General features: G+C 46.2%; 1 protein-coding gene across 4 annotated transcripts in view; it reads right to left on the bottom strand.

Moving 5' to 3' along the window:
- Nucleotides 1–24180, bottom strand: part of m1ap (meiosis 1 associated protein) — a 32548-nt gene extending 8368 nt beyond the window's left edge. Inside the window, exons 1-5 of one of the 4 annotated variants that reach the window (XM_086196963.1) lie at nucleotides 23978–24180; nucleotides 22406–22437; nucleotides 22067–22330; nucleotides 21777–21959; nucleotides 19148–19319 (exon numbers count right to left, since the gene is read on the bottom strand). In XM_086196963.1, the coding sequence (XP_086053089.1) occupies nucleotides 19148–19319; nucleotides 21777–21959; nucleotides 22067–22324 (613 nt within the window). In that variant the 5' untranslated portion in view covers nucleotides 22325–22330; nucleotides 22406–22437; nucleotides 23978–24180. Of the gene's footprint in view, nucleotides 1–19147; nucleotides 19320–21776; nucleotides 21960–22066; nucleotides 22438–23977 lie in introns of all 4 variants that reach the window. The other 3 variants (XM_086196960.1, XM_086196961.1, XM_086196962.1) reach the window with 3 other exon arrangements.
- Between the last annotated feature and the right edge of the window lie 1519 nt (nucleotides 24181–25699).

Below are 25699 nucleotides of genomic sequence, written 5' to 3'. Positions count from 1 at the left end.
CCAAGAAGATCAGGAGGCACTGTAAGGCGGGGGGGGGGGGGGGGGCACAAGTGAGGGTGGGAGAGAGGAAAAAGAAGATGGATGGAGAATGGACAAAGTCTTTAAACTCTCCCGTCAGGAACTTCTATGAAAAAAATGAGAAACTTTAAATTCCAAGAATAAAATAAGCCTTTTTTTCCTTCTTTCATCTGTCATAACTATTTCTGGTTCTGGGTTTCAGAAAGTGCGTCATGGAGAAATAAGTCCTTCATCTGAGGGGAAAGAATTATCTGTTTTTTGGAGTGGTCTGATTCCTGCTGGGTGTAAAAGGTACGATGGCTGAGGAAGAGCCAGAGGAAGAGCCAGGAAGACGAATGCCAAACAATGCCTGCGCTCATCGCACCTGTGCGTCACCAGCTGTGCTCCCTTCCATCCCGTCTCCTTTCACGTGTGGAAATGATCACACTGTAACGTCAAGACGCTTTGCTGTCAGAGCAGACACGTTGCTCTCATTGCAAAGGCAGATTAAATGATGGGCGGGAATTCTCTGATACTCGGGATCAGTGCTATAATAAGGCCTGTATCTGAGTGTGTCTACCTGCCTGAGCCCAGACAGGATCAATACCCCCGAATCCAAAATAATCAGGATCAGAGTCAAAGCTGTGGTAGGGGAGACATGGGTAAAGACGGAGAGAAGAGATGAGGAGAAGGAGAGAAAGGGTGTGTTCTTGCCACTGCTGGTACTGGAGAGATAGGAGGAAAATCCTGAGGAGATGGACAGACATGGAGGAAACAGCGTTGAAGCAAATCGATTGCCTGCCCCTCCAATAATGTCTGCCTGGGGAATAGGAACGGAGAGATGAGGAGCTTGAGAAAGTGAGCGAAGGAGAGAATGAATTATAGAAGCTCATCTACGCAGGGAAGGAGGAGGAGGAGAGAGTATAAATTCCAGAGAGGGAGAGACCGCGAGGAAGGAGAGAGGGCAGCCGGAGATGAGAGCAGGAGGAGATGGAAGGGTGTGGCGGGTGCTGGATGATGGACCACATTACAGTGGAAATGCCTAGATTATACATGCTTGTGTGTGTGTGTGTGTGTGTGTGCATTTTCTAGTTTAAACACCTCCAGTCCTCATGCAGCCCAAAAACTATCCCAATGTGGCAAAGCCTGATTTCTGAGTCTCTGGTTAAGGTGTGAACTGTTGAGGGTTAGAGTTTGGGTTTGATTGTCAATATGAATGGAATCCTAACAAGGGGAGCTGTGCAAACCTTTGTGTGTGTGTGTGTGTGTGTGTGTGTGTGTGTGTGTGTGTGTGAGAGAGAGAGGGAGGGAGAGGGAGAGAGAGCGTGTGAGTGTGCGCGTCACAGCAACGTGGTCAGCCAGACTGTGTGTGTTGAGGAGGAAGGAACAAGGAGGGAGTGAAGCGCTGTTTCTCTCTGGCGGTCTTATCTGACCTCGTGGATGAGTTTACACTGCGAGCTCCATCCAGAGAAGTCTCTCCTTCCAAAGCTTTCTGAGTTCATTAAATGTGTGTTCACGAGGAAAGATTAAAAAATCAATTATGTATTATCCATGCGTTCCGCCTCTCTCTCTCTCCGCCTCTCTCTCTCTCTTGTTCTCCGCTCTGTTCTTGTCAGATTAAGGAGGACAGGTGAATCTGTTCTCCTGCTTCTCATTAGGGTTTCTGTGTGAAGAACTGAGGAGATAAACCCTGACACGGGTGATGTGACTGTGTATCATGTATGTACATGTGCCTCAAACACGGATGTCTGCGTGGGTGCGTGCGTCTCAATGAGCTCTTTCCCAATCATTTTTATCTGCTCTTACACACATGTATGTTACATGCACCCGGACCCTGGAAATGTGTCAGGGAAGCACAGCAGAAGGAATCTGGGAGGAGAGGATAGACGAGTGGCGTCTCAGCATCGTAACAACGTGACGAGATCAGTTTCAGACCTGCCATTTCTCTCAGCAAATGCTGTATTTGCTTTAGGAATCACAATGGCGGGTTGAATGATTGACTCCACTGATCCAAGTTGAAACGGTGACATCCACAGACAATCTGACAGAATCCGTTTAACGAAGAAACCTGGAGCTCAAGCGAAGAACTCTTTCATCCCGAGGGAATTCAAAGGAATGAATGAATGATGATGTGATCATGAATAATTGGCTTCAGCTGTCTAATCAGAGGGTTAATTGCTTTTGTTTTAACAGTTCCTGTTAACATTAATGTTGAAAGATGCACAACAAAACAATATAACACTAAAGTACTAGATTAAAACATGATGACTGACATTTGAACAGAATTTCCCCGGAGGCATCAGCTTCTGTTCATGCCTCTGTGGTGAAGAAAGTCCATTAAATCCAGCACAAGCGTCTGCTTGTGCTGATTAGAATTCAGTGGTCGAGGATGAACGCTCAAAGTCACTGTCACCTCAAAAAACGTGTTTTTGGCCGTAACCAAAATGTCATGTGATTATTTAATGGGACACGATGAAGTGATGACATTTATCTTCAAAATGTCAAAGATCTACGTCTCTGTGGCATCAAGTTTGTGCAAAATCACTCGTACGGCCTCAACAGCATCACTCAGCAGGACCGGGGCGCCACGCAGCGCTCAGCGTACAGACATCACGCTACAGACTCGGCCGTAAACCTCAGCCTGACGGGTAACGGGAAGCATGCATTCATTCATCACAGCAAGGCGATGCTTCGAGTTTGTTAAATTAATGATCTGAGTTCTGTCGGAGGTTGTGTTACGTCCTACACCTCTGCCAAGTTTCCACTTGAACTACCTTTTCAGAGTGGAATAAAACTAAAATATTCAGTCAGAGACGATCTGGTAGAATTCAAAATTAACAGGGTAAAAGCCCATCAGGCCAGAGCTGAATGGTGCTTCAATAAATGCACGGTGGCGTCAGATCCATGTCCTCTTAGCCGGTTCTCTCTGTCAATTCAAAATGAGGGAAGCGAGTGCGACGTGATGAGCAGACTAACCGAGGAAACACGTCCTGGAGGAGAGACTGTGTGCTATTCAACGCTTCCCTTCACTGTGTGCATTAGCAAGAGAGCATCATCCTCATGACCATCCAGCCTGTGTGGAGCTAATGCACCACCAGAGGAGAGTGAAGAGCTCCACCACTCCATCATTTCGATACGGATCAGCCTGGCCAGAAGCAGGTAATGGGCCTTGTTTGATGGTCTGGAGCCCCATGAAAGCTTCGAATGATTCGTTTGTCTGACCTGGAGTTCCAGCTAATGGACGGTGAGTCTGCTGTAGGCTGCATGATGGAAAAAGGAACAGTTGGAAAGGAATCCCTCCTTCTTATTTAAATTTATAATCCTTGAATGTCCCACAAAGACAGGAGGCTAAAATGAAGCCCCACACTGCCTCCTCCTCCTCTCGCCTGTAGAAATGTTCCAGGATCTTTTGAATGTGGGAAGAACTGAGTTCTTGAGCTATCAGCTGTAGACACGTCTGCCTCCTCTCAATGTATTTTCAAAAATCTATTTGTTGTCCCTCAGTCCCCCTCGCTCTGACAACAGGCGCCCTGACTGACGCTTGCTCGATGACCAGGACACACCCATGGAATTCAGCTTCCCACCTACAGATACGGCTGGTCAAGCCAAGGGCGACACCGCCGACCAGAACAGACCAGCGCACTACTTAGGGGCCCAACACCACAATTGATCTCAGTCAAAAGGCTACACCTGAACCAGAATCAGCTGCCTCCGAAAACCCAAGACACACACGAAGGCTTGGAGAAATCAAGGTTCATCTCACTGTTGTGAACTAGGCTGAAATAGTGACGGAGATCTGAAAGTAAAACTGGACGCCATAAAAGCAGAACGAGAATGAAATATGATGTAAACTAAAGTGCGAAACAGGACTGTTTCGAACAAAATTAACAATCATCTCTGGAATGATTTGATTCAATGTTGTACTCTTCTGAAATACTGTGATACATTCCAAGATAAACATGTGAATAAACATGAAGTTGGTGCTGATGAATGTCCGCCTGTGGAATTTCCCTCTGACATCCACATCATTTAACCAGCAGACAGCACGCACGCACACACACACACACGCACGCACACATGCGCACGCACGCACACACCCTCTCTGTCCTTGTCTGTCTGCTCCTCTGCCTGAGCATTAATGATGAATAGCACATTGATGTCACTGGAGAGTGACAAACAGCACATTGATCATCTGCTCCAAACACTCGACACACCAGTGGCAGTGTGACCTAATTGTCTTGCAGATGATTCTGTTAATGGCAGGCGGGCCTGGAGGCATGTCAAGCAGGCCCGACTTGAAAAGGACACGAGGACATAACAGCGCTGCTATCTGAGAGACATCTCTGAGGACCAGACACAGAAGGAGAAGAAGCAGAAGAGCAATATGGTGAGAAACACTTAAGAGAAGGGGGGCATCCTTTTATCCCTGTATTTATGAGTGAGTGAAGATAAAACAATTCATGTGAAGCAGGGGATGCTGGAAGGCTGAGTAGCTATTTGATTCTAGTTATTCAAATGAATTACGTACAGTGAGCAGGAGGGACGTGAAGAGATGGCAAGAGATCAAGTGGCTGGTTTCAAGCAGAATCTGGAAGCAGGAGAGGGTGAGATGGAGGAGAAGGACACGGAGGTTCACAGAGGCTTGGAAGCTGGACCAGTTCTTTGAAACACTTGAAAAAGATAAGAGGATAAAGGATGAGAAGAATCCTGCAGACAGCATTCATGGAGGCACTCGCAGGGGGGGGGGGCAGGAGAGATAAAGAAAAATCTTTTCATGGGTCTGGGCAGGACATCTTTGTTTATCCCTCTAATGGAATGAAACAATTATGATGCCAAAAAGTCCAATTTCCAGTGATGAACAAAGAGCTTCTCCATCTCCTCCAAAGAGACTCCCACTTACTTTATGGAAAATATAAGAAGAGACCTCAGTGTCTCCAGTCACAGGGGGAGGAAGGCTGCACGGGAGAGGGGAGGCTGGCTGGTGTCCACGCAGACAAATGAGATGAGATCATGTTGGAGAGAAGTGAAAAATGACCTTGTTTTCCTTAAGTGGCTTGAAGGGCAAGAACAGCGAGAGCCAGTCTGTGCGTCTCTGGCGCGGATAAAGAAGCCAGGAGGGCAGACTGGGAATGGGAGCAGCAGCCACGGCCGGACAGTTGGAGTGAGCGCTGGAGAGAGAGAGGCGGGGAAAAGCAGGAAGGAGGAGACATAAATTTGGGTGAAATGAACAAAATGATGAGGAGAAAGAAAAGCGTGTCATTACAGAAGAGATGAGAGGAATGTGGAAGAGAGATTTCGAAGGGAGATTTTCCTGCTGTTAAAATATAAGAAACTGACCTCAGGCTCACAAGCCTGGAATCCCAGTTTTGTGTTGTGAGTACGATAATATCATTCCTCCTGCAGGGGCCTTTGGTGTCTGGTCACCCTTGACAGGGTGCTCAGGGTCAGCCGGCCTTGGACGATGACGCCACAGAAGATAAATGCGAAAATACGTTGCAGTGTGAACTGAGGGGCTTCTGCTCATTATTGGAAAACAACTCAACTATTGATTATGTAGTTTGTTTTTACCTTCAATTAACGTAACGCGATACGCTCTTGATTCTCCTTGTTATTTTTGGAGTGTGGTGTTAAGGACAGAGGAGGACCATCAGTGAAGCAACAGGAAAGCGGCAGTTGTGAGGGTTATGAAGACAGTCTCACAAGCCCTTTTGTTCTTGAAGCAAACGTCTGCTGATTTGCTCACCTTACAAAGGTTAAAAAAGAGCCAGGAGGAGGCATAATTGAAACCTACAAGGGCTGGAAAACACAAGTGACAGTTGCAATAACAGGAAATCTCACGAGTCCCACCCGCTTGCTTTTACCCGTCAACTCAACAGCTTCGTCAAAACGTTCTTGATGAACGTGACTGCCAGGCGACACCGTAGCTCTGCCTCGACGAAACTGGGAAAGTAGAAAAATAAACCTTATTTTAAATGAGTAAAGGTGGACAAACAAATGTGAGTGAAAGACGTGAGGCTGCACTGCAAATAATACAAATATGATATCAGGAAAGATAGATTTTTAACACCGATCAGTGAACAAACATTTGAGAGAAGCACAATCACCTGTCACCACATCCTGATGTGAGCTGCTCTGCTGACATCACACAGGTGTGAACAGCTTGACCTTGGCACTGCATGTGCGCGTGTTTGTGTGCGTGTGTGTGCGTGTTTAGGTGTGGCAGAAGATTAAATATGCACTTCATTGTCAGTAATGAAAAACAATAAATCCCACTGAAATTACAACTGTTCTCATTCTTGTTGCACAATTGGAGTCAATATGATTCAGAGCGTGCAGTGCATTTCGTCTGTGTGTGATCACGTGTAGTAGCTGTGGTCAACTGTGTGTGTGTGTGTGTGTGTGTGTGTGTGTGTGTGTGTGTGTGTGTGTGAGCAGACCTGGGTGCGGTTTCCTCCTGAGCACCTCTGTGCACTTTAACCAACCACACACTTAACTGAACAAGCTGACTGTTGGAAAACTGACTGAAACAACAACAGACACACACACACACACACACACACACACACACACACACATACACAAGCACAGGAATGCGTGATTCTGAAAAGACGCCTTGCCATGATTGTGTGTCCTGACTTCAGGAGTGACCAGAAGCCTGCTGCCCAAGACCATTTAGACATTTAAAAAGCAGTCAAAGAACTTTAAAATCCACCCTAAAACACACGGATGCAATGGTTCTACAACAGGTGTAGTGTGGGCCCGCCCCCTGGTCTTAGTCAGGACACGTGCTGCTGAATTTTGTAATAATTGCAGCCCTGAGATATTCTTTTTGGGAAGCCCAGAGAGCAGGGCGTGACAGTAGTCTACACGACTGGTGATGAAAGCATGCATCAGCGTCTCCGTGGTGGCCCCAGAGAGAACGGGCACGACTCTGGCTTTGTTCTTTAGATGATAAAACCTCATTTTGTTATGTTCTTAGCACGTGGAATAAAAGTCAGCACAGAGTCAAAAGTGACGCCCAGGTTTTTTCCTTGAAATGATGGATTAAAAACAGTGCTTGCAATTTACCGATGGCTAAAACCTCAGTTTAGTCCTGGTGAAGCTGGAGAGAGCTTTCTGCCACCCAGGATTTGACGTCTAACATGCAGCTAAAAAGGGCCCCCATCGGCCTGGGGTCATCAGGAGACATCGCAACAGTTTGGGGATTTTCTGGAATTCAAATCAAAGCAGTAACAAAGTAACACAAGGAATGCTAGTTGGAGAGTTGGACCAGCTCAATTCATCCATCTTGAGCGGACCAGACTGCTATCTCAAGTTTCAGAAGAGCATGTGGTCCAAAATCACACCCTGGCTCTCTTGAGTTTCATGTTATCCAGCAAAGCTGCAACAATGAGGGATGGTCTTTAGCTGCTGACGCGCTGGGCTGACCGTCTGGACGCTGGTGAGCGTTTGGGGCCTCAGATTTGTCGCGTGTTGGCCTTTTCTGGCTTCTCCAGCATGATGAATCGCAGGAGACCAACGGAAGTGGGGAGATGAAAGGAAGAAAAGCAGCAAACGAGTCTCATCAAGAGGGAATGCACAAAAAAGACCAGTGAGAGTTCCAAATCTTTCTCAGGCAAAGAAAGATTTGCAGTTGGGATATAATGAATCTGGTGGTGTGGAAATCACGGAGGTTATTGTTTGTGTCCGAGGCAGAGGCTCCTACGGATTTCCTTCTTGAATGAGGAATATAAACAACGGCTGCCCCCGGGTCTAGAGAGCTTCCTCTCCTGCAGGCTCAGACTGGGACCGCGGTGGTGGACTGTGGCTGAAGTCAGCCTTCACCGAAGGTCTTGACACTGAGCAGTGTGTTTTCTCCCTTGACAGCAGTGCAGTGGGATCCCTGGTGTCACATTTCCAGGAAGAAAGTGGCTTCAGCAATTTGGACATGACGGAGGAGCAAGTGTCAACGTCTGCAGCAACCACGTCCTCCAGCAAACCACCACGGCTGCTCCTCTGTAGGTCTGAGCGTGAGAGGAGTTTTCTCCGAGGATCAATGAAGTTTAACATTATTATTGTAATGCGATACAAGAAATAATACCCTTTCATAATTGTTGGCAGAAGGCCTGTGGATTACTGCTCTCAAGAGACATCAATTTTCAGAGTCATTATTCTTGCGACTCAAAATGGATTTGTGGGCTCTACGCTGATCCAAGTGCAACTGTGTGGGGTGTGAAAATGGCTTAAGTGTTCTGGAGGAGGAAAAGAAGGAGAGGGAAAACACTCCTAAACAAAAAGAGCTTTACTTATTCAAGGTGGCAGTGGCAAAGACGAAAGGCACACAGTGCACACTGCAGGCAGTCAGCACTTGATATCATGACACAAAACAAAACACCCACCGTCTTGGCCACATGACAGCCTCACCAGTGCTGTGAGCAGATATTGAGAGCATGGAGGAAAACCAGCACCTTCTGATGAGATGTAGATTTTTACTGTTTGTAACGTGACCCTGCTGATCCAGCTCAAGCCCCCCAATCCCCCAAAATAAAGCTACCAGGGACCCCCCCATCCAGACCTGCGCTCAGGTCTAAACCTCCAGCCCTGGCCTGGCTCTGGCCCGTGTGCTCAATCCCTAACCTGGCCTCTGCCCTTGAAATTCTACTTTTCTGACCCATTATCTCTGCTCGGTTGACCCAGACAAATATCATCTGGTATCTGTTCTGACTCTTTCATGTTCCCCCAGTCGACGGTACCCATTAATAACTACTGGTTCCTCTACCGAGCACGTAGAGAGACGCCAGGCGACGCCTGCAGCCGCAGAGTTTTGCTCTTCCTCTCACTCCGTACACTGGGAAGCGGCGTAATACTTTGGCATATGATTACTGTAAGCCCCACGGCTCAGCACGTGGGCGCTCGTGCTGTCAAATGGTGAAATTAGTGCTGTAGGAGGTGAGTGTGTAGGTGCGACTCTTGCCGTAGCACTGAAACAGAGTGAATGAGATGAGAACCAGAACACACCACTGGGTTTCTTAGGCTGCTTGCTTTTCCTGGTTATAGATAGAAATTCTGGTCCTAATTACATTTGCCTGCAAAATAAATCAGTATTTCTCAAGAGACGAAGTTAAATGTTCAATGCTACCGAAGAAATTGGTCCGGATTGACCCATCAGACCTCGGCAGGCTTGCAAATCTCTGATCCAAACCTCCAAAGTTCAGTGCCTTTGACCTTCTCAGGTCGCCTTTTGATCAGACCAGTCTACTGATACAGATTCTTCCCGCCTCAATCTGATGGCCCTCAAACGTCTTTCACAGCCACCGGGGGGTCGGCCGCTCGCTTGCAGAGCCCCTGATCTGACGCACCGGCTTTAGGCTCCTGAACACAACTTAAAACTTTTTGTGCTGTCAAAATCACTTTTACTTATTATGACCAACTATAAGACAAATTTCCTTTGGGGCATTTTTTCACAGTTGTAACGAGTATGAAACAAGCATTTTGGAGAGCGCAGCTTATTTTTAAAATAAACCGACCCACTTCCAGCCAAGCCAGGGCAGTAACGGTACTTACATAAGTATATCAAAAAGACATTAAGGAAGAAATTACATACACAAAAGACAATAAAAAACAGTAATGGAGAAACTAAAAAGAAGGTCATAGCCATGAGTGAGACATTAGGCAAACAATAACTGTGTACTTAAAAGCAGTTGCACAAAGATAAAAAGAGGCTTCTCCAGAAATGGAAGTGGAAGAAGAGTACAATAAATCTGGGTTAATACGTGATGAATCTATGGTAACACAAGAGACACAGAGCAAGAACAAGATAAAAGCAGAGAGGAAATGAGATACGTCACAGAAAATCTGAAAAGTAGGGAGGAGAGACAGCGGTGGATGAAAACAAAGTAGAGAATCTCTCTTTCTCCCCTTAAAAGAGGTTGAGGGGAGGCGAAGGAGGAGGAGGAGAAAGTAATTAAGTAGCTGGAGAGAGAAGAGAAGGAGAAAGGAAACATTTCTTATCTCTCTGTTAGAGCAAGACAGATCCAGGGAATCTGAGTAAGATTAAAAGAAAAGTGAAAACGCTAAAATTACATGGGAAAGGGACCACACACACACACACGCACACACACATGCACACACACATGCACGCACACACACACACGCAAACACACACACGCACATTCACGCACACACACACATGCACACACGCACGCACATGCACACGCACGCAAATGGGAGGGAGAAAAGGTGCATGGAGTCCCTTACATACACACTCAAGCAAACAGAACACAATTTACACACAATTAACTAAACACACACACACACACACACTTTCTATTCTCTAGCGTTTCACTAACTGCCATCTGTCCTCTTTAAAATCCACTCATCTCTTGTACAAACGTGATAGACAGGACAAGAAGAGAAGTCTGGAGGGGAAAAACAGCCAAGCCACGGAAGACTTTGAGAAGAGAGTGAGAAAAAAGAGGAGAGAGTGAGAGAAAGATGGACAGGGAAGAGACAGAGGAGGGATTAGGGGAGATATAATGGGCTGTAATCCCCCTCGACTGGGGGAGGGATCCAACCATTGCTGACGGGGTGACAGTTTGAAAGAGCTATTTGTCCAAGATAGGAGTTTGCTTTTAGGCTGCTTCTACCTTTAGCTCAAAGGTCTCCCACAAAGCCACACAGAAACAGGACGCGCTGTACGATAAGGCCTTTTCAGCTGCTTCATGTTAGGGACGATGCTGCTCCTTTCAAACACGGATGTCACTTTGAATAACTGTGACTCTGTTTGCTGTCACCCTACACGCAAAATGAAAACAAGAGCAGTTTCCAGTCCTGAGGTGGTACTTTGATTTAGTGAAACTGCTTCAAATTCTAGTGCTGACTGCTAACAATATTTCAATAACTTGCTTTTTTGACATGATTTCGGTAAATAATGCTCGAAAGCAACATTATGCAGTTTTGCTGAAATACTGGAGGCTCAACTGTTGAGCTGAGGAGTGTCAAGTGTAGCGCAATATTATACCATCGCATGAAACAGTGACTTTCACCAGAACACTTGAGAACTGATGACACACACCACATTCAGAGGTGGTCTGGGCAAAAAACTGACGGACTCGACTCCAAGAGGGCCAAGATACAGAACCTGTCAATGTGTGAATCAGAGGTCAGGAAGTGCCTGTCCAAAAGTTCTGCTGGAGTCTGAAAATATCATTTTCCCGCACGCCGGCGTTCCTGCTGCAGCAGCCTGGGTCCTCATCCAGCTTCAGCTCCCGCTGCATGTCATTGCCTCCCTGCGTCACGTTCAGAATGCTGCAGAAATGCACTTCATGACGGACTGATACTTTCAGTCCTCCTGCTATCAATAAGTCACCAATATCAGAGCGTAGCTTTTCTTTATCATGTCACCGAAGGTGCCAACAGCAGGTCTGCCTGCCAGTGTAACAACAGTGTTTGTTCAGTACATGAGGTACATCAGTTATCACCATGGGGATGGAGTTGTATGAAGTCAAGGAAACCTCCACGACCACCAGCTCCGCTATCTGAGTGTTGAAGATGCACAGCAACAAAAGCCCTTCAGCAAATACTTTGCATGATAATCTCTTGGGTTGAGAACAAGGCCTATTATAGCTGTGGACCTCCAGGAGAAGAGCCTGAACATCCCGCCTGTGCTTGTGTTTGTGCAGCAAAGGCTCGTGTTTACCTCAGAGCTTAACTGCAAAAGCAATAAAGGATGCTGTTGATGTGAGGTAAACGGAGGCAGGCCGGATCGTTCATAACCTCCAACAGCAATTACAAAAATGGGTCTGAAGAGGATCAAGACTGTTTGGATTTCCAAACTAAGTATTTGAATCAAACTGATGCTTGACAAAGCTCATGCCCTGATGCGCTTGAATGAATATCTGTGGAAATATGATGATGAGGAAACAGATTTTGGCAGCTGTATGGGGGGATTTAGGGGAGTTTTTTTCAGAGCCACGTGCTGCCTGGATTTTCACAATACTGGGTGTTATTATGAGGGAAATCCAGTCAGACAGAAAATGGGTTAAGAACACATACTAATTTGCATAGATATAAATATGTAGAAAACCAATGAAAAACAACAATGCAGAGTGGCACACAAAAGGAACGCACAGCTACAGATACTGAAGACACAAACAGGAAGTGTGTGTTCAGGTGGTGATGAAAACATCAGCTGACGTCAAAGACTGTCCATGTGATATTACATTAATTATTAATGAATGGTTGCTTGGTGTGCTGTCTCACAGGCTTACAGAGCAGCAGGGCGGTAAAAGCGAGTCAAACAGAGGCGCCGTTGAACGTGAAAACACAGGTGTCGCATCAGCAACAGATGAACACGTCCGAATCAGCGCCTGAGACAGCTGCATGATAAAATACTGAAGTAAAACATATTCAGGGGACTACTGCTATCAGGCTGCTGTAAAGAAGTTCAAAAACTAAGAAGTGAGCATGAAGCGCTAGTGGTTTGTCAAGCTTCCAATCATATCAATAACTCATGTATGAAAAAACTGTTGCCAGCCAACGGGGCTGCACACAGTTTGTCAGGTGTGGAGTGGCTGGTGGAAAACCTCTATTTCTGAGCTCGGAATGAAAAAATGATATGCAAAGTCCCACTGTGACTCAAAGACATTCCGACCATTAATCAAGGCAGAGATCTGCCGCTCTCCTCTGCACTGCATCCACTCAGCAGCAGCCTCTCCAGCTTCAGAGCTTACTCAGGATCTACAGACTAAAAAGACACATCCCCACAACTCAAGCATTGGCATCGCGCTACTGGACGGACCGACTCCTGCCATAAACAGATACTCGCTCTGTCTCGACAAGGCTACGCGCCCTGTCTGCTGCTGCTGCTGCAGTACTTCTGGCTGTCTCACTGTGTCAGGCTTCAGTGAATCCGACGTAAAAGCATGCAAACATTGACTTCTAGTTTAAAGGTGAATCCACACAGATGCTGAGAGGACTGGTGCAGTGTGACCAGCAGCGCCAGGGGTGTTGGTGCTGACAGCAGGAGGATCCCCAGGGCCAGGAGAAGCAGCAGACCAGTTGGAGGCAAGCTGGTCCTTCTGCGATGCAGTGGCTCAAACAGGGATCAAACCCAGGTCTCCTGCACCCGAGCCTGGTGTTTGGGGGCCAATCGACAGCAGGAGGCAGGTTTGGGCAGCAGACCTCTTTACCCTCCTGCAGTCATAACTGTTATGGCTGCAGGAGGGCATCTGTCACTAAACTTAACCGCAGCCTTTTCGCCCCACTTGAAACAACGACCTGCCTGATCGTCGTTCTCATGAGGACAACAATGGAGGAAAGGATCGGTGATTTCAGACTTTAGGGCTTTCCTGAAAATATGTGCGAGATAAAATTCCTCGGCAGTTTACTGTTGATCTTGTCGTGTTTTTTTTGTTTGAACTGGCTCTGAGTCAGAGCGGCAGCGCTGGGGACGGAGGCCCAGGTGTTCATGGGAGACAGTCAGATGGTTGTAATCTATCATGGAGCTGCTCCAGACGGTGTTTATGTGCACCAGCACGATTGTCTGCTTCAAGGGGTGTCCTCCACAGCTGACAGTGACTCCGCAAAAATAAAAGTTACACCCAAACACACTCTTTGTTTTGGAACCGTGAATCAGCCTCAAGGGAAAGTATATATTTTGTCTGCGTGCTAAATGTTTGAATCTGGGAGAGCATCTGTGTGAGATAATGATGGGAACGCTAGCCTAGAGCAGGAGAGCTTCAGCCCCAGCACACATTCACGGCCACACGGCCGTGCTTGCACTTTTCACAACAAGATGCAATACTTGCAGTAAAAAACAACAACTCACTGGCGCATCTAATGTGAGGGACGGAGACCCGGTCAGACACAAACATGTTTCACCCAAACGTAAACACAACAAAAACACACTTGGGTTCAGGTGCCAAATTCCCAGCTCCATAATTGCCAACATTATGGAAGTGACCAGTACCTAAACACCCCCTTCACTCCTGCCCAACAGCTAGGAAGTGACCAGATTTAATGAACTATATTGCATCAACAGGATGCAGCTTGCATCAGCACTGACAAGCCTGCAAAACACTTACAACACAAAAACTAACAACCTTGTTTTGACTGACAGGCCCAGCATCCCTTTTTGGCCAGCCAGTGTTTCTTTCTTTTTTTTTTCAAGTGTTAAGCTGCATTATTTCCTCTACTTTCATCAAAAAGTGATCCTTATTTCATCATGGGGAATAGAATAATGAAGGGAACAGTCTCCCGCTCTGTCTGCTCGTGAGGAGGAGGCACTTCCCTTGGGAATGTTTAAAAGCAAGCTGCTCCAATATTTGTCTGCAAGTTTTCTGTCCAACTCTTATGAGATAACCTCCTATTTTCCATATACGTAGCACAAATAAGAATAAAACAATACTAATTTTTAAAAAATAGGAACAGCATGGGTGGTTGAGGTATGAAAAGGAGCGCAATACTTGAGAAACCCTTCCACAGCAGCTCTTCCTTGTGAATTAACTGAATCTAGTTAGCTGATATTTAATCTCAAACATGTAATTCAGCAACTCTGACTGCTGTGCCATCAGGAACAATCTGTCAAACAGAACAGAAGGCACATGTTTCAGCAGAAGGATTTCCACCCAGACACTGCAGCTGAAGTGATTTCATGTCCCTCACATTCATCTGGTAGAGACCACAGTAGATTTTGTCAGTGCTGCTCAGCAGCGAGGAGGCATGATCCCTTGGGCTGTCCATAATTCTGTTCCTCCTCTCCCAACCCTTTTCTTTATCTTCTAGCTACAATTCCAGAGAAGGCCCAACTGGTTCAGTTTCAACAAAAACAGGATGCATATCAAGGTCCTCACACACTCACAAACATAGTTGAACAAGCGATCTTTGTCAAAGGACAGCGATGCCCCCCAACCTGAGACTGCAAGAGCAGCTTCCCACTGGGAGCTCGACCTTTCACGTCCTGTCGGTCTTAAATCCCAAACAACAAAGCGATGATGAAGCTAAATCACTTTCCAGTGTTACTTCACCCAAATGGTATCTGGTCTTTCCAAAGTGTTTTTCCCTCCTGCATCACTTCTTTGTGAGTCCAGAATGCAGTAAAAGCCAGTCACGTGGAATTAGCTTGAAGCTAATGGAGACTGATGGCTAACAGCAGCTAAACTGTCCCAAAAACGTCATCATCCAGCTGTTTGCAGCAGCGCCGAGGGTGACCAGCTGGTGCATTCAGCTGAACCAACTCACTCACAGTCACCAGCGGGAGGGCCGAAGCAGAGGTGTTTTCTAAGAAGACATGGATTATACTTGACCATGTGCTTGAGAGTTTGTTGTTAGCCATCAGTCTCTATTCGCCTGGCGCTGAAGATGCGTGGCTGGCTCTTTCTGCTCTCTGAGGTCACAAACGCCTAATGCAAGATGGGGAAACCATCTCTGTGAGCCCAAGGCTTCTATTTGTGAGTACTTGAGAGACGGTTCAAAGATTTTCACACACAGCAGAACTCACAGTTGCGGGGGCACATACATAAACATGCTGCACGCTGAATCTAAGAGCAGTGGATTTTTTGAAAGTCAACTACTGGCATCAGAGCTGCTTGATAAAAACGGATGATCTTATCAAGCAGCTGCACTGCAGTCAGTGTGCTTATTACGGCTTGAACGCAGTGATTCACTCGCCCTGGAAGACGAGAGGAGTGACCTCTTTTCTTGCTGTGAGTGGAGTCAGTGGCAATGATCATATATATACACAAATATATATGTGTACATATATTTATAAATATATATGTGTACACATATATATTTATAAATATATGTGTACACATATTTATAAATATATATGTGTACACATATTTATAAATATGTGTACACATATTTATAAATATATGTGTATGTATGTATATGTATATCATACATATATTTATAAATATGTGTACACATATTTATAAATATGTGTACACATATATATTTATAAACATGTGTACACATATATTTATAAATATATGTGTACACATATATATTTATAAATATATATGTGTACACATGTTTATAAATATATATGTGTACGGGCTGCACGGTGGTGCAGTGGTCAGCACTGTGGCCTCACAGCAAGAAGGTTCCAGGTTCCAGTCCCGGCTCGGGCGTGGAATCTTTCTGCGTGGAGTCTCCATGTTCTCCCTGTTCCTGTGTGGGTTCTCTCTGGTACTCCAGCTTCCTCCCACAGTCCAAAGACATCAAGAGGGGACGAGGCTGATTGATACTCTAAATTGACCGTAGGTATGAATGTGAGTGTGAATGGTTGTCTGTCTCTATGTGTTGGTCCTGAGATGGACTGGTGACCTGTCCAGGGTGAACCCCGCCTCTCACCCGTAGATGCTGGGATAGGCTCCCCCCCCCCCCCCCCCGCGACCCTTACGAGTAAGGAATAAGCGGAAGATAACGATGACGATATATGTGTACACACATATATAAATATATATGTGTACACATATTATATAACAATTATAATGTTATATAAACTAATGACAAAACAAAAAAGAGAGCAGTAATGTTGTGTTTCATGTGTGTGATTTGCATTTTATCTTTCGAGTTATGATATTGCCGATTCAAATAAGCATAATAAACTGCTGCTTTCACCCTAATGAACTGGGACTAAATATTTTAAGTAAAATGGGCCGATTGTCTGTTTTTTGTTAACTCGGCCGATAAGGATGTCTTGTTTTTGCGTGCACAACACAGATTAAAACCTGATATTTGTTTGTATTCCTGTAGGAAATAAATGTTAGCCAAGAACAAAGTTTGCCTTCTTAAGAAGGGTGTTGAATGAAAATTTTAAATCTGAAAAAGTGTCTCATTTTTATGATCACTGCTTCGATGGTCGATGGACATTACAGCCATGTTTATCAGCCTAAAATGAAGTCAGACGGTGTAGAATATTCTGCTGCTGCTGCTGCTAACAACAAAACAAAACAACAACTCGACAAAATTCGACACGTGGGCCTCGATAATTGACTCAAATTCCCATGTCGTTGCCATCCCCAGTATACAGCCAGCATCTACACTCGAACAAAATGATGCTGCTTATGTCTGCGAAGCCATTTGCGAACAAGCAGTCATCCAGGAGGTGGAGTTTCTCCTGGCTAGACAGAAAATACTTCTTGTTCCTAACAAGGCTCCTTCACTTTCCTGCCAGATGACCTCTGACGTCACTGTGGCTCTTAAGACGCAACGCTGACCTCATTTTCTGAGTTGGCTGATAGCTGCCTGTGTCACTGACTGATTTACTGGACGGGGAATCTGGAGGACTTTTTATTCTCTTGGAACATAAATGTCTCACAACTCATTTTTAAGACACATTGTTTAGGAATTCAAGCCAAACAGGCTGCTGTACTCGTTCTCTGGTTCTGACCTGCAAAGTTGTTTAACTTGGAGCTGGAACACAATCGACTCTCAAGCACTCGGTGAAGGAGAGCGGAGCTCTAGTCTCAGCGACATCGCAGCAGCTTCAAATATGCACAGTAGGCCTCAGGATCACCCCAACGTGGTAACTACAAAAGCCAGTCTCTCAGGTCCCACTGGAACAAGTCTTTGTTGAAGGGGATTGATTTTTTTAACATAAACGCTATAGGGAGACAGCAATAAACTCATCATGACTGATGAACGCATGAGACCACGTTCCAGAGGTTCGTAGACACACAAAACAAAGGAAGCAGACGAGCAGAGGGTTGACGAAGGTTCACTTGATTTATTCTGCTCTCGAGTTAATTGATATCACAATCGTAAGTGTTTAACTGCTCCCTCTCTTTTCAAATGAACAAGTTCACACAGAGTTGCAGGCTTGCACCCACCAGCCAGTAGCGTCAGACTGGGACTTTGTGGGACTTTGACCTTCTGCTCCAGCCTCATTGTGGATGTAACGTGTGAGTCGTTCAACATGACTCACGAACGCCGGTCAGGACGACTCTCGTCACGAATGATAGCAAACTGACGCATCTTGAGGATGTGTGACGGAGCATCAAGACTAAAAGGCCTCAGATACCCAAACTACACAAAAGTACACGCACTAAAACACAAATATTCCAGAAATAAAGAAGTGCTCTTGAAAACAGCTCAGCTAATGCTCATTACTCGTGTGAAAACTCCATGAGGGAAAACCAAACAACATATTAAGGAACTCAAAGAGAAGCTGGGGAGGAGGTTCATGTGTTTCTGTGTCGGCTCAGTGATTTATGAGAGAGTGAGATTACTGAGTTTGTCAGACAATAAAAAGTGACTTCCACTTTCATCTTAGCATGATTTTCTAGGAAAACCCTATTAAGTCCAGGAAAACAGCTTCACAGTTGGCTTCTATTTAAACACGGCACCCAATTAAACGGCAGATTTATTTTACCGCAAGCCGTTGGCTCCATTTGTTGGGAGCCAATCCAAATAAAGATTGACGCCGAGGGGAACAAGGGCAAGGTTTAATGTGGAGGGCTGGGACAAGTTCTCAACTTGAGATACGATGTAAAAATAGCAGAGCAGAGGGGGACGCGACAACAAACAAGCTGCAGGGGATTACGTGAATGGCATAATTGTGTCAGGTGAGGGTAAACTTACACCATCATCATGTTTCCGACATGTCAGAAACTTGAAAGAGCTGCAGTCACTTCCTCCTCTAACTCTGCATCACCGTGGGACAAAGATTCCACATGCTGCATCAATATTTTCATAAGGTTCCGCTGCTCGTGTCACCACACCCCGATCTCTTGAATGTTTTTCTCTCACTTTCTATTTCCCTCCTTCCCTCTCGTTCATTTTATCCCGTCGTCGTCGAGCTCTCTACTTATTCAGACCACGGCGCTTGAAGTCGCATGTAATTACAAGGAAGACGTATCATTACGTAATTAGTCTCTCTAAGAGGATTGGCAAATTGAAGCCCAGTACCATGAACTGTGACATGCGTCTCCACTGTTGCAGATATGTGGAGACGAGCAGTAAAAGCTGCTGGTGTAAATGGGTCAATTCGACACGCCCCCTCTAATGATGATGATTACGGAAACACTGTGGGAAAGTATTTGGAAAGTGTGGGGGAGTGAATTGTGCTCAGGAAGTAGACATGTCTGTCCTGGAGGGGCCACACTCAACTGAGTCTGCATGTGTTCTCATGTGTGTGAATGCTTCCTGGGATAATGTTTCCTACCCTCATGCTCAGTCCTCGTGTCTCCAGGTGAGGGGGTGTCCTGGACCCAGTCTGCCCCACTACAGATCTGCACCACCAGGAGACGCTTCAGTGACACCAGGTCTGCATCTCGGAGGCTTCTCTCCAGATGATGAACCGCGCTGGGCCCTGGCCGGCTGGTCACCACTGTGACCTGGTCATGAGGAACCAGCGTCAACATGGAGAGGACATAAGCACGAAGGCAGAGCACCATCGTGCATCACCTCTACACTGAGCGGATTGATAAAGTTCAGGGACACACAGGATCAAACGGGGATTCAGAAATTCAGAAAATGAGAGAGGAGAAAGTGGAGCACCTGAGAATGCAGTCAACAGCACACGGGTCCCCTTATTAATTATGAACATGTATGGTGCAAAGCAATGCTGATGTGTGAACAGTTGCCTGCCCACACTGTAAAGAAGGTAATCAGCCAGATGTGTTCATATTCCAGCCCCGTTAGAACGGTTCCAGCTGCTGTCCTGACACATCATGCTTGTGTTTTCAAGACACTCAACGAAGCATTCTTGAGGCCTGACACACACGTCTCCGCTGCACTTCAGGGACGTGACATACGGTGAATTACGGTTCACTCAGCAGCGTCCCGGTCAAACAAACTCCCACCCTGACAGGAGGGGCTCCAACTTTGACACCCGCATTTAGCTGCAGCTGCGGGAGTTTCTTGCAACTCATTCTGATTATACCTGCAAATGTCTCTCCCTCTCTGTTACTAATCCAGGCATGCTCATGGAAATGGACGTCTGGTTTGTAGCATTTATGACCCTAATGGGAGGAAAACATATCAAATAATTGGAGTCTGATTTTAATGGGATTGGTGCTGCTGTTTGGCAAAAAAACAGACGCAGCTCACAGGAGTGACTTGTGATAAAACTGTGGTGGAAGTGAGCACACACACGTGCACACACATGCATGCGCGCGCACACACACATGCAGGCTCATGTCTCTGCTCAGTGTCTCTGTGTGCTGCAGTTCTATTCATATCTGCTGCTGTCAGGATGTCAGAGACACTGGGTCTTAGTGTAATCGTCTGTCCCAGCTGGCTGGAGAGGAGACAGCCTCATCAACAACGCCGAGCTCTACGCCGAGGACACGCTGTTCACATTTAATATGAAGGGCTCGTTTGGTTCTCCAACTGTCCAGCGCTGACTAACCCTCTCAGAAATATGAGCTAATACACAAGTTCCTCTAAAATGTCATTTGCTGACATCTAAAACTCTGACATTGCAACCTTGGAACTTCAGGAGATCCTCAGCTTTAAGGTATATTAGTCAGGACAGGTTTGACTGTAGAAAAGCACTTGTAAATGAATAGAACTAACAAGCGATGGCTGATATTTCAACAGGAAGTGGACTGCAGCTGCTTTCCTGGTCTCAGTTTCACTTCATTACTGAGAGCTCTCTGATGAACCCAGCTCACTGCCTACAAATGTATGCTGGTGTTCTGACATGAGATGGGGGGGTTCTCCACTGCTACGACGGCCGTGAACAGACTTTGTAAGCCTTCAGCAGGTCCTGTGTCCTCATTCAGGTGCGAGTGGAGCCTCTTCCCTCCATGAGTGAAGCACAAAGCTCTGATATCAGACGGGTCCCTCTTGACAGATCTGAATACATTTGGTGGACTTTACCTCTTTGGAGGAACTCAAAAAAAGAAGTTTGACTCTGACACATGGTGATTTCAACCACTACCATCTACTTGTAGTACCTGTGTACTTCTTCTTCTTTTTTTTTTTTTAACCTTAAAGGCTGACAAGTTGAGGTAAAACCTGATGTGGTCAGTGGTGTCGTCATTCAAAGTAATCTCTCTGACCTGTACCACGGACAGGTGGCGTTTACCTTCCACGCCACCTGTCTGTCAGCACTCATCCAGATCCTGCATCCCACTTCACCTCCGACAGAGCGACAGGAACGAGCACTCCTTCATCGCCATCGCCCTCCTTCATCGCCATCGCACTCCTTCATCGCCATTGCCCTCCTTCATCGCCATCGCCCTCCTGAACTCAGGCCAGACGAGGATGATGAGGATGATGAAGAGGACGAGGTCTACCTCTGGTCAGAAAGTTTGCTAAATGTTGGGATCTCTGCAGTTTTCTCTCCGTCTGCAACTCTGTCATTTTTGCAGTCATTTTGTGTTTTGATGTTTCGTATCCAAGTTCTGCTGCAACAAATTGGCCTCCAGGGACAAATAAAACTCAAGTTGAGACTTCTGGAAATGAGGTGATCCGAACCCAGAGCAACACAGCAGAGTGTGATGGAGGAGATCCCACAGCAGGACGTGTGACGGACACATTCAGCAGCTCCGCCCCTCAGAGGAACTGCGCGGTGTCTGTCTCACACCTCGCAGGCGCTGGCAGTGCAGTGCAGCTGAGTTGAATGAAGAAGGAAGCGTTCACACATTTCTGAGTGTACAGAGGAGATCCGGTAGTGAGAGTGTTGGTGTCATCCTTGTCCTGGACACACACTTGTCTTTGCAGTGGAGGAGAAGCTTGGAGATGCAGCAGCCCCTGGCGTCAGGACGGTGGTGGAGCTGTACTTGCCTCGTTAAAGCCCATCTTTAGGAAGTAAACATACTGACAGCACCAGGTAGTCTGCTCACCTCCACAGATGTGATGCCAGCACTGCTGAGCCTGATGAACTGTCTAAACTGCTGCAGACTGTCCAGCACGGCCTGTCGCAGCAGCTCGCCTCCCTTGGCTGGTCCTCTGGTACAGCCGTCGCCTGGAATAGACCTCAGCTCCTCCACGCAGGAACGCCACCTGGCCAGGTTCCCACCAACCTGCTGGAGACGGAGCGCAGCAGAGAACACAACCAAACTGAGAGATACTGTTGGTGACGGACAGCAACAGGACACAGAGAAAAAGCTCTCGACAACTTTGTATTTCTTACTGCAAAAGGCAGCAGACATTCCTGCTGCCTGCTGATGGCGTACAAGCTGAGTAGGGGTATCCTGCAGGGTCCCTCCAGACTACAGGCCAGGGACAGGAAGTTATCCAGAGCATCACAGAGTACTGCACAGGTGTCTGACCACCAGGGCGGCAGCGCCTCTATGATCAGCACCCGAGCTGGTTGCCGCAGAAACTGGGAGGACCAATAGACGAGGCTGCCGGAGACGGAGGACCCAGTCAGCCTCCTTCTGCGGTCCATGGTGATCTGAACACAGCAAACCCAGCAGACCATCAGTGGCTGAGCGCCTCCACAGGTGTGTGGGTACTTCTCGCTCTGTACCTGCTACCGTCATCCATCCCTCACTCCTGCAACTTGACAACATATTTTAATGTGAGTTAATCAATTTAGTGGCTATTTACTTCGCACGAGATAAAATAAGCAAAACCATAATTTCCTCTCTTGTATTTTACTGTTAACTGCCTGAGCTGGAGGTGTGAGCAGAGAAGAGAGGAGCCCTATCACACCACCTGAACCCAGGAACCACCTGAGCCCAGGAACCACCTGAACCCAGGAACCACCTGAGCCCAGGAACCACCTGAGCCCAGGAAATGCTGTGTGTTGGGTGAGAGCTGCGTTGAGCACCAGGTCATTTATAGAATCATTAAAATATTAGACTAAAACAGGAGTCCATGATGAAACGCCAGTTGTTTTGATCATGAACTGGCAAATTAGGGCTCAGATCAGCCGTGAGGAAATATTTGATCGGTTAAAGATATCATAGGAAATTGAAGATGCCACTCCGATTATTGGAGATGATTAAAGATGTGTACAGTTTGACCTGGATTATCAAAAATCCCAAAAAACTCCCCACGTCTTAAAATGGCTTCCTGCTGCCTGAGATGTCACTGTCTACCAACCAACATCTGATTCCTGTCAACTGGTTTTTAAGCAGACGGGATACCGAGTACACACGAACACATCAGTAGCGTCTGAGGTGAAGTGTTGCTCAGCCTCCACAGACGCGAGGCCTGTTTACAAATTCCCCTGTGGATCTGAGTGAGAAATTAATTTAAAGGCGGATGGAAGATTTCAGCTTTATGTCAACAAGTCAACACGAATCTGCCCACCAGCGTCGTTCGCAGCTGCCTGTCACAGGGGTTTAATACACACACACACACACACACACACACACACACACACACACACACACACACACAGAGTCATACTGGGATGCTGATGGACCAACAGATCCATTTCAGATCTGAACTTAAAATAGATGTTGCAATAAAAAGATGTCATGAAGAAAAACCTGAAGGCCTGAAACTGTTGACAGCACTAATCCCTTCCCAGCCAGGCTGAGCTTCCAGAAGCCTCAGATCCACTGACCCGGCCCCGCTGGATCAGGACTACCAGCAGACCCAGGGAGGAGGGTGTGTTTGCGTTTGATCTCGACCCCCCTGCTCATCTCTGCTGAAGCTCCCTGTTGCCACCAGGACGTCAGTCTCTACCTGGGCAGCTTTGATCTCAGAGCATCACCAGGGTAACCACTGAAGGACTGGTCCAGTACAGGAACTGGGCTCCTCTGACTGGAGTCTGCCAGCTTCTATTCGTTAGTTTTAGTAACTCACCGACATCGTTATGGTTGACTTAAGACCAAAACAAACACAAGCATACACAATAGAGTGTTACGTGACTCGTCACATGTCAACTACGTTGCTGGACATGTGACGTCATAGAAACGCGGAGATTTTAGTGACAATATGTCTGAAACATTTGAAGAAAGCGAGGAATACCTAAATCTGAAATTCCATAATATTGCAGTTTTTGCGATGTAATTCTCAAAATATGAATTATAGGTCATTTTATACACTGCTAGTTCTGGCCGCCATTTTGTGCTACCGCTATTGCTACCTTAGCGAGCCTCCGGATGGCTCCAGGTGTCTTCAGTTATTGGTGCCGTTAATAATCTGTGTTTTTAAACGTCTCCTCATTGATATAAGGACGTTTAGATAAATAGTGACTGCTAACTAACTTTAGAAATACTTAATTAACCCATGAACTCAGTAAGCTAGCGAACAGGTTTAGGCTAATTGCCGTCAGGAGTCAAAGATTGTCTAAATAATTGTGATGAGTCACTCAGAGCTGTAAAGCACTGACCTTTTTCTCAGTAGTTAAATAGAGTTTTATACTGTGGTGGATTTTACACTTCATGTCTGATGAAGCCAGTTATATTAAAGAGAATTATTATAATTAAGTTATAATGGTATTATTTAATTAACTTCTTTCTCTCTGCACTGAAACTTTAATAGCATTACGCTGAATTCTTTATTTGTTTGCTGAAAGTGCATGACATGTTGGAACTCCATCTGGCTCTGTTCTTCACAGCCCGTACTCCACGCCAACCAAACACAAACCCGCCTGCTAGTTTGTGTAACCCCGTGACAGCCAGACTACCAAACAGTTATTTCAATGACAGCGCAGCGTCCTTGGCAGAAGCAAAGAGGTTTATTTCAATAAAGCGAATGCAACCCTTCAGCATCTGTTTGTGCAGACACAGAAGCACCTCAACTCAAACTAACCCAGGGGTTTCCTCAGAAATTAGAAAAGAAAGCGGCATTGCCTGTTATTTTTCTCTAACTTCTTCGAGGAGTGGATTTTGACTTCAAGAGGTTGTCATCTTGTCCTGCCTTCCTCCTTCCGTGTGTTTCCTCTATGCCTCCATTTTTAGATGAATAGAGAGGAAAATAAATACCAGGCCAAGAGCTGGGACTGAATGAAAGAGTGATATGGAAATGTGTTCCTAGAGGTTGGCATGCTCAGTTCAAGTACAAGTAGTGTGTTTGTGTGTGTGTGTGTGTGTGTGTGTGTGTGTGTGTGCGCGCGCGTGCGCGTGTGTGTGTGTGTGCAGACATGAAAGCGATAGAACTCACCTGTGCCAACTCGCTGCACCTGGCTAAACTGTCTCCAGATTAATTTCTGCCAAGTTGTTTGAAAGCACCACCAGTGTGAGTGTGTGTGTCACTCGATGATCAGGGTTTAGCCTGAGGAGATTAATCACAGCAAGTCTCTTTTCCCAAAGTCTGGAAGGTTCTTCTGATTCTTCAATCCCCCTTCATGTTCCTTTGTTCCTTCCATCCATTTAAATGTCATTACACACCTGCTCCTGACACTTTACATCTCCATTTCCTTCTTTCACTACATCCCACCTGTGTGTGAGCGCGAGAAGCTCCAAGTGTGTGCTGTGCATTCGCTTATAGCCAGAATGTGCAGATTTCAGTACAAAGATCTTCCTCTGAGAGGGATGTGAGCTTTCATTTTCAAGTTTGAACGCCCATGTAAAGGGATTAGGTGTAAACGCACACACACATATACAAAATACACACACGTGCCTCCTAATTTAGTTGTGCTGCACACACACTTCTAGGTCAACAGGAGCTTTGCAACAGTCTACTAATCCACTGGGCCTTTTTTGATGTAGCCTGAGGGATCAGGGAAAAGTTTGCCCGCTTGTTTTTTTGCACACTAGTTGCTTTTCCACTTTAGTTGCCCCCATTTCTACTTTTGGGTTCAGTTCTGTTCACCGGGTGATTGAGGTCGAATTAATGTTAAGTCAGTTGTGTTAAGTTGTTTGCT

Source organism: Aulostomus chinensis, chromosome 24, assembly GCF_037954235.1.
Source record: "Aulostomus chinensis isolate RoL2024-O1b breed Wild chromosome 24, RoL_Achi_v1.0, whole genome shotgun sequence".
NCBI classification, from domain to species: domain Eukaryota; kingdom Metazoa; phylum Chordata; class Actinopteri; order Syngnathiformes; family Aulostomidae; genus Aulostomus; species Aulostomus chinensis.
The sequence above is the reverse complement of the archived record's forward strand: the minus strand, read 5'-3'. Positions and strand labels throughout refer to the sequence as shown.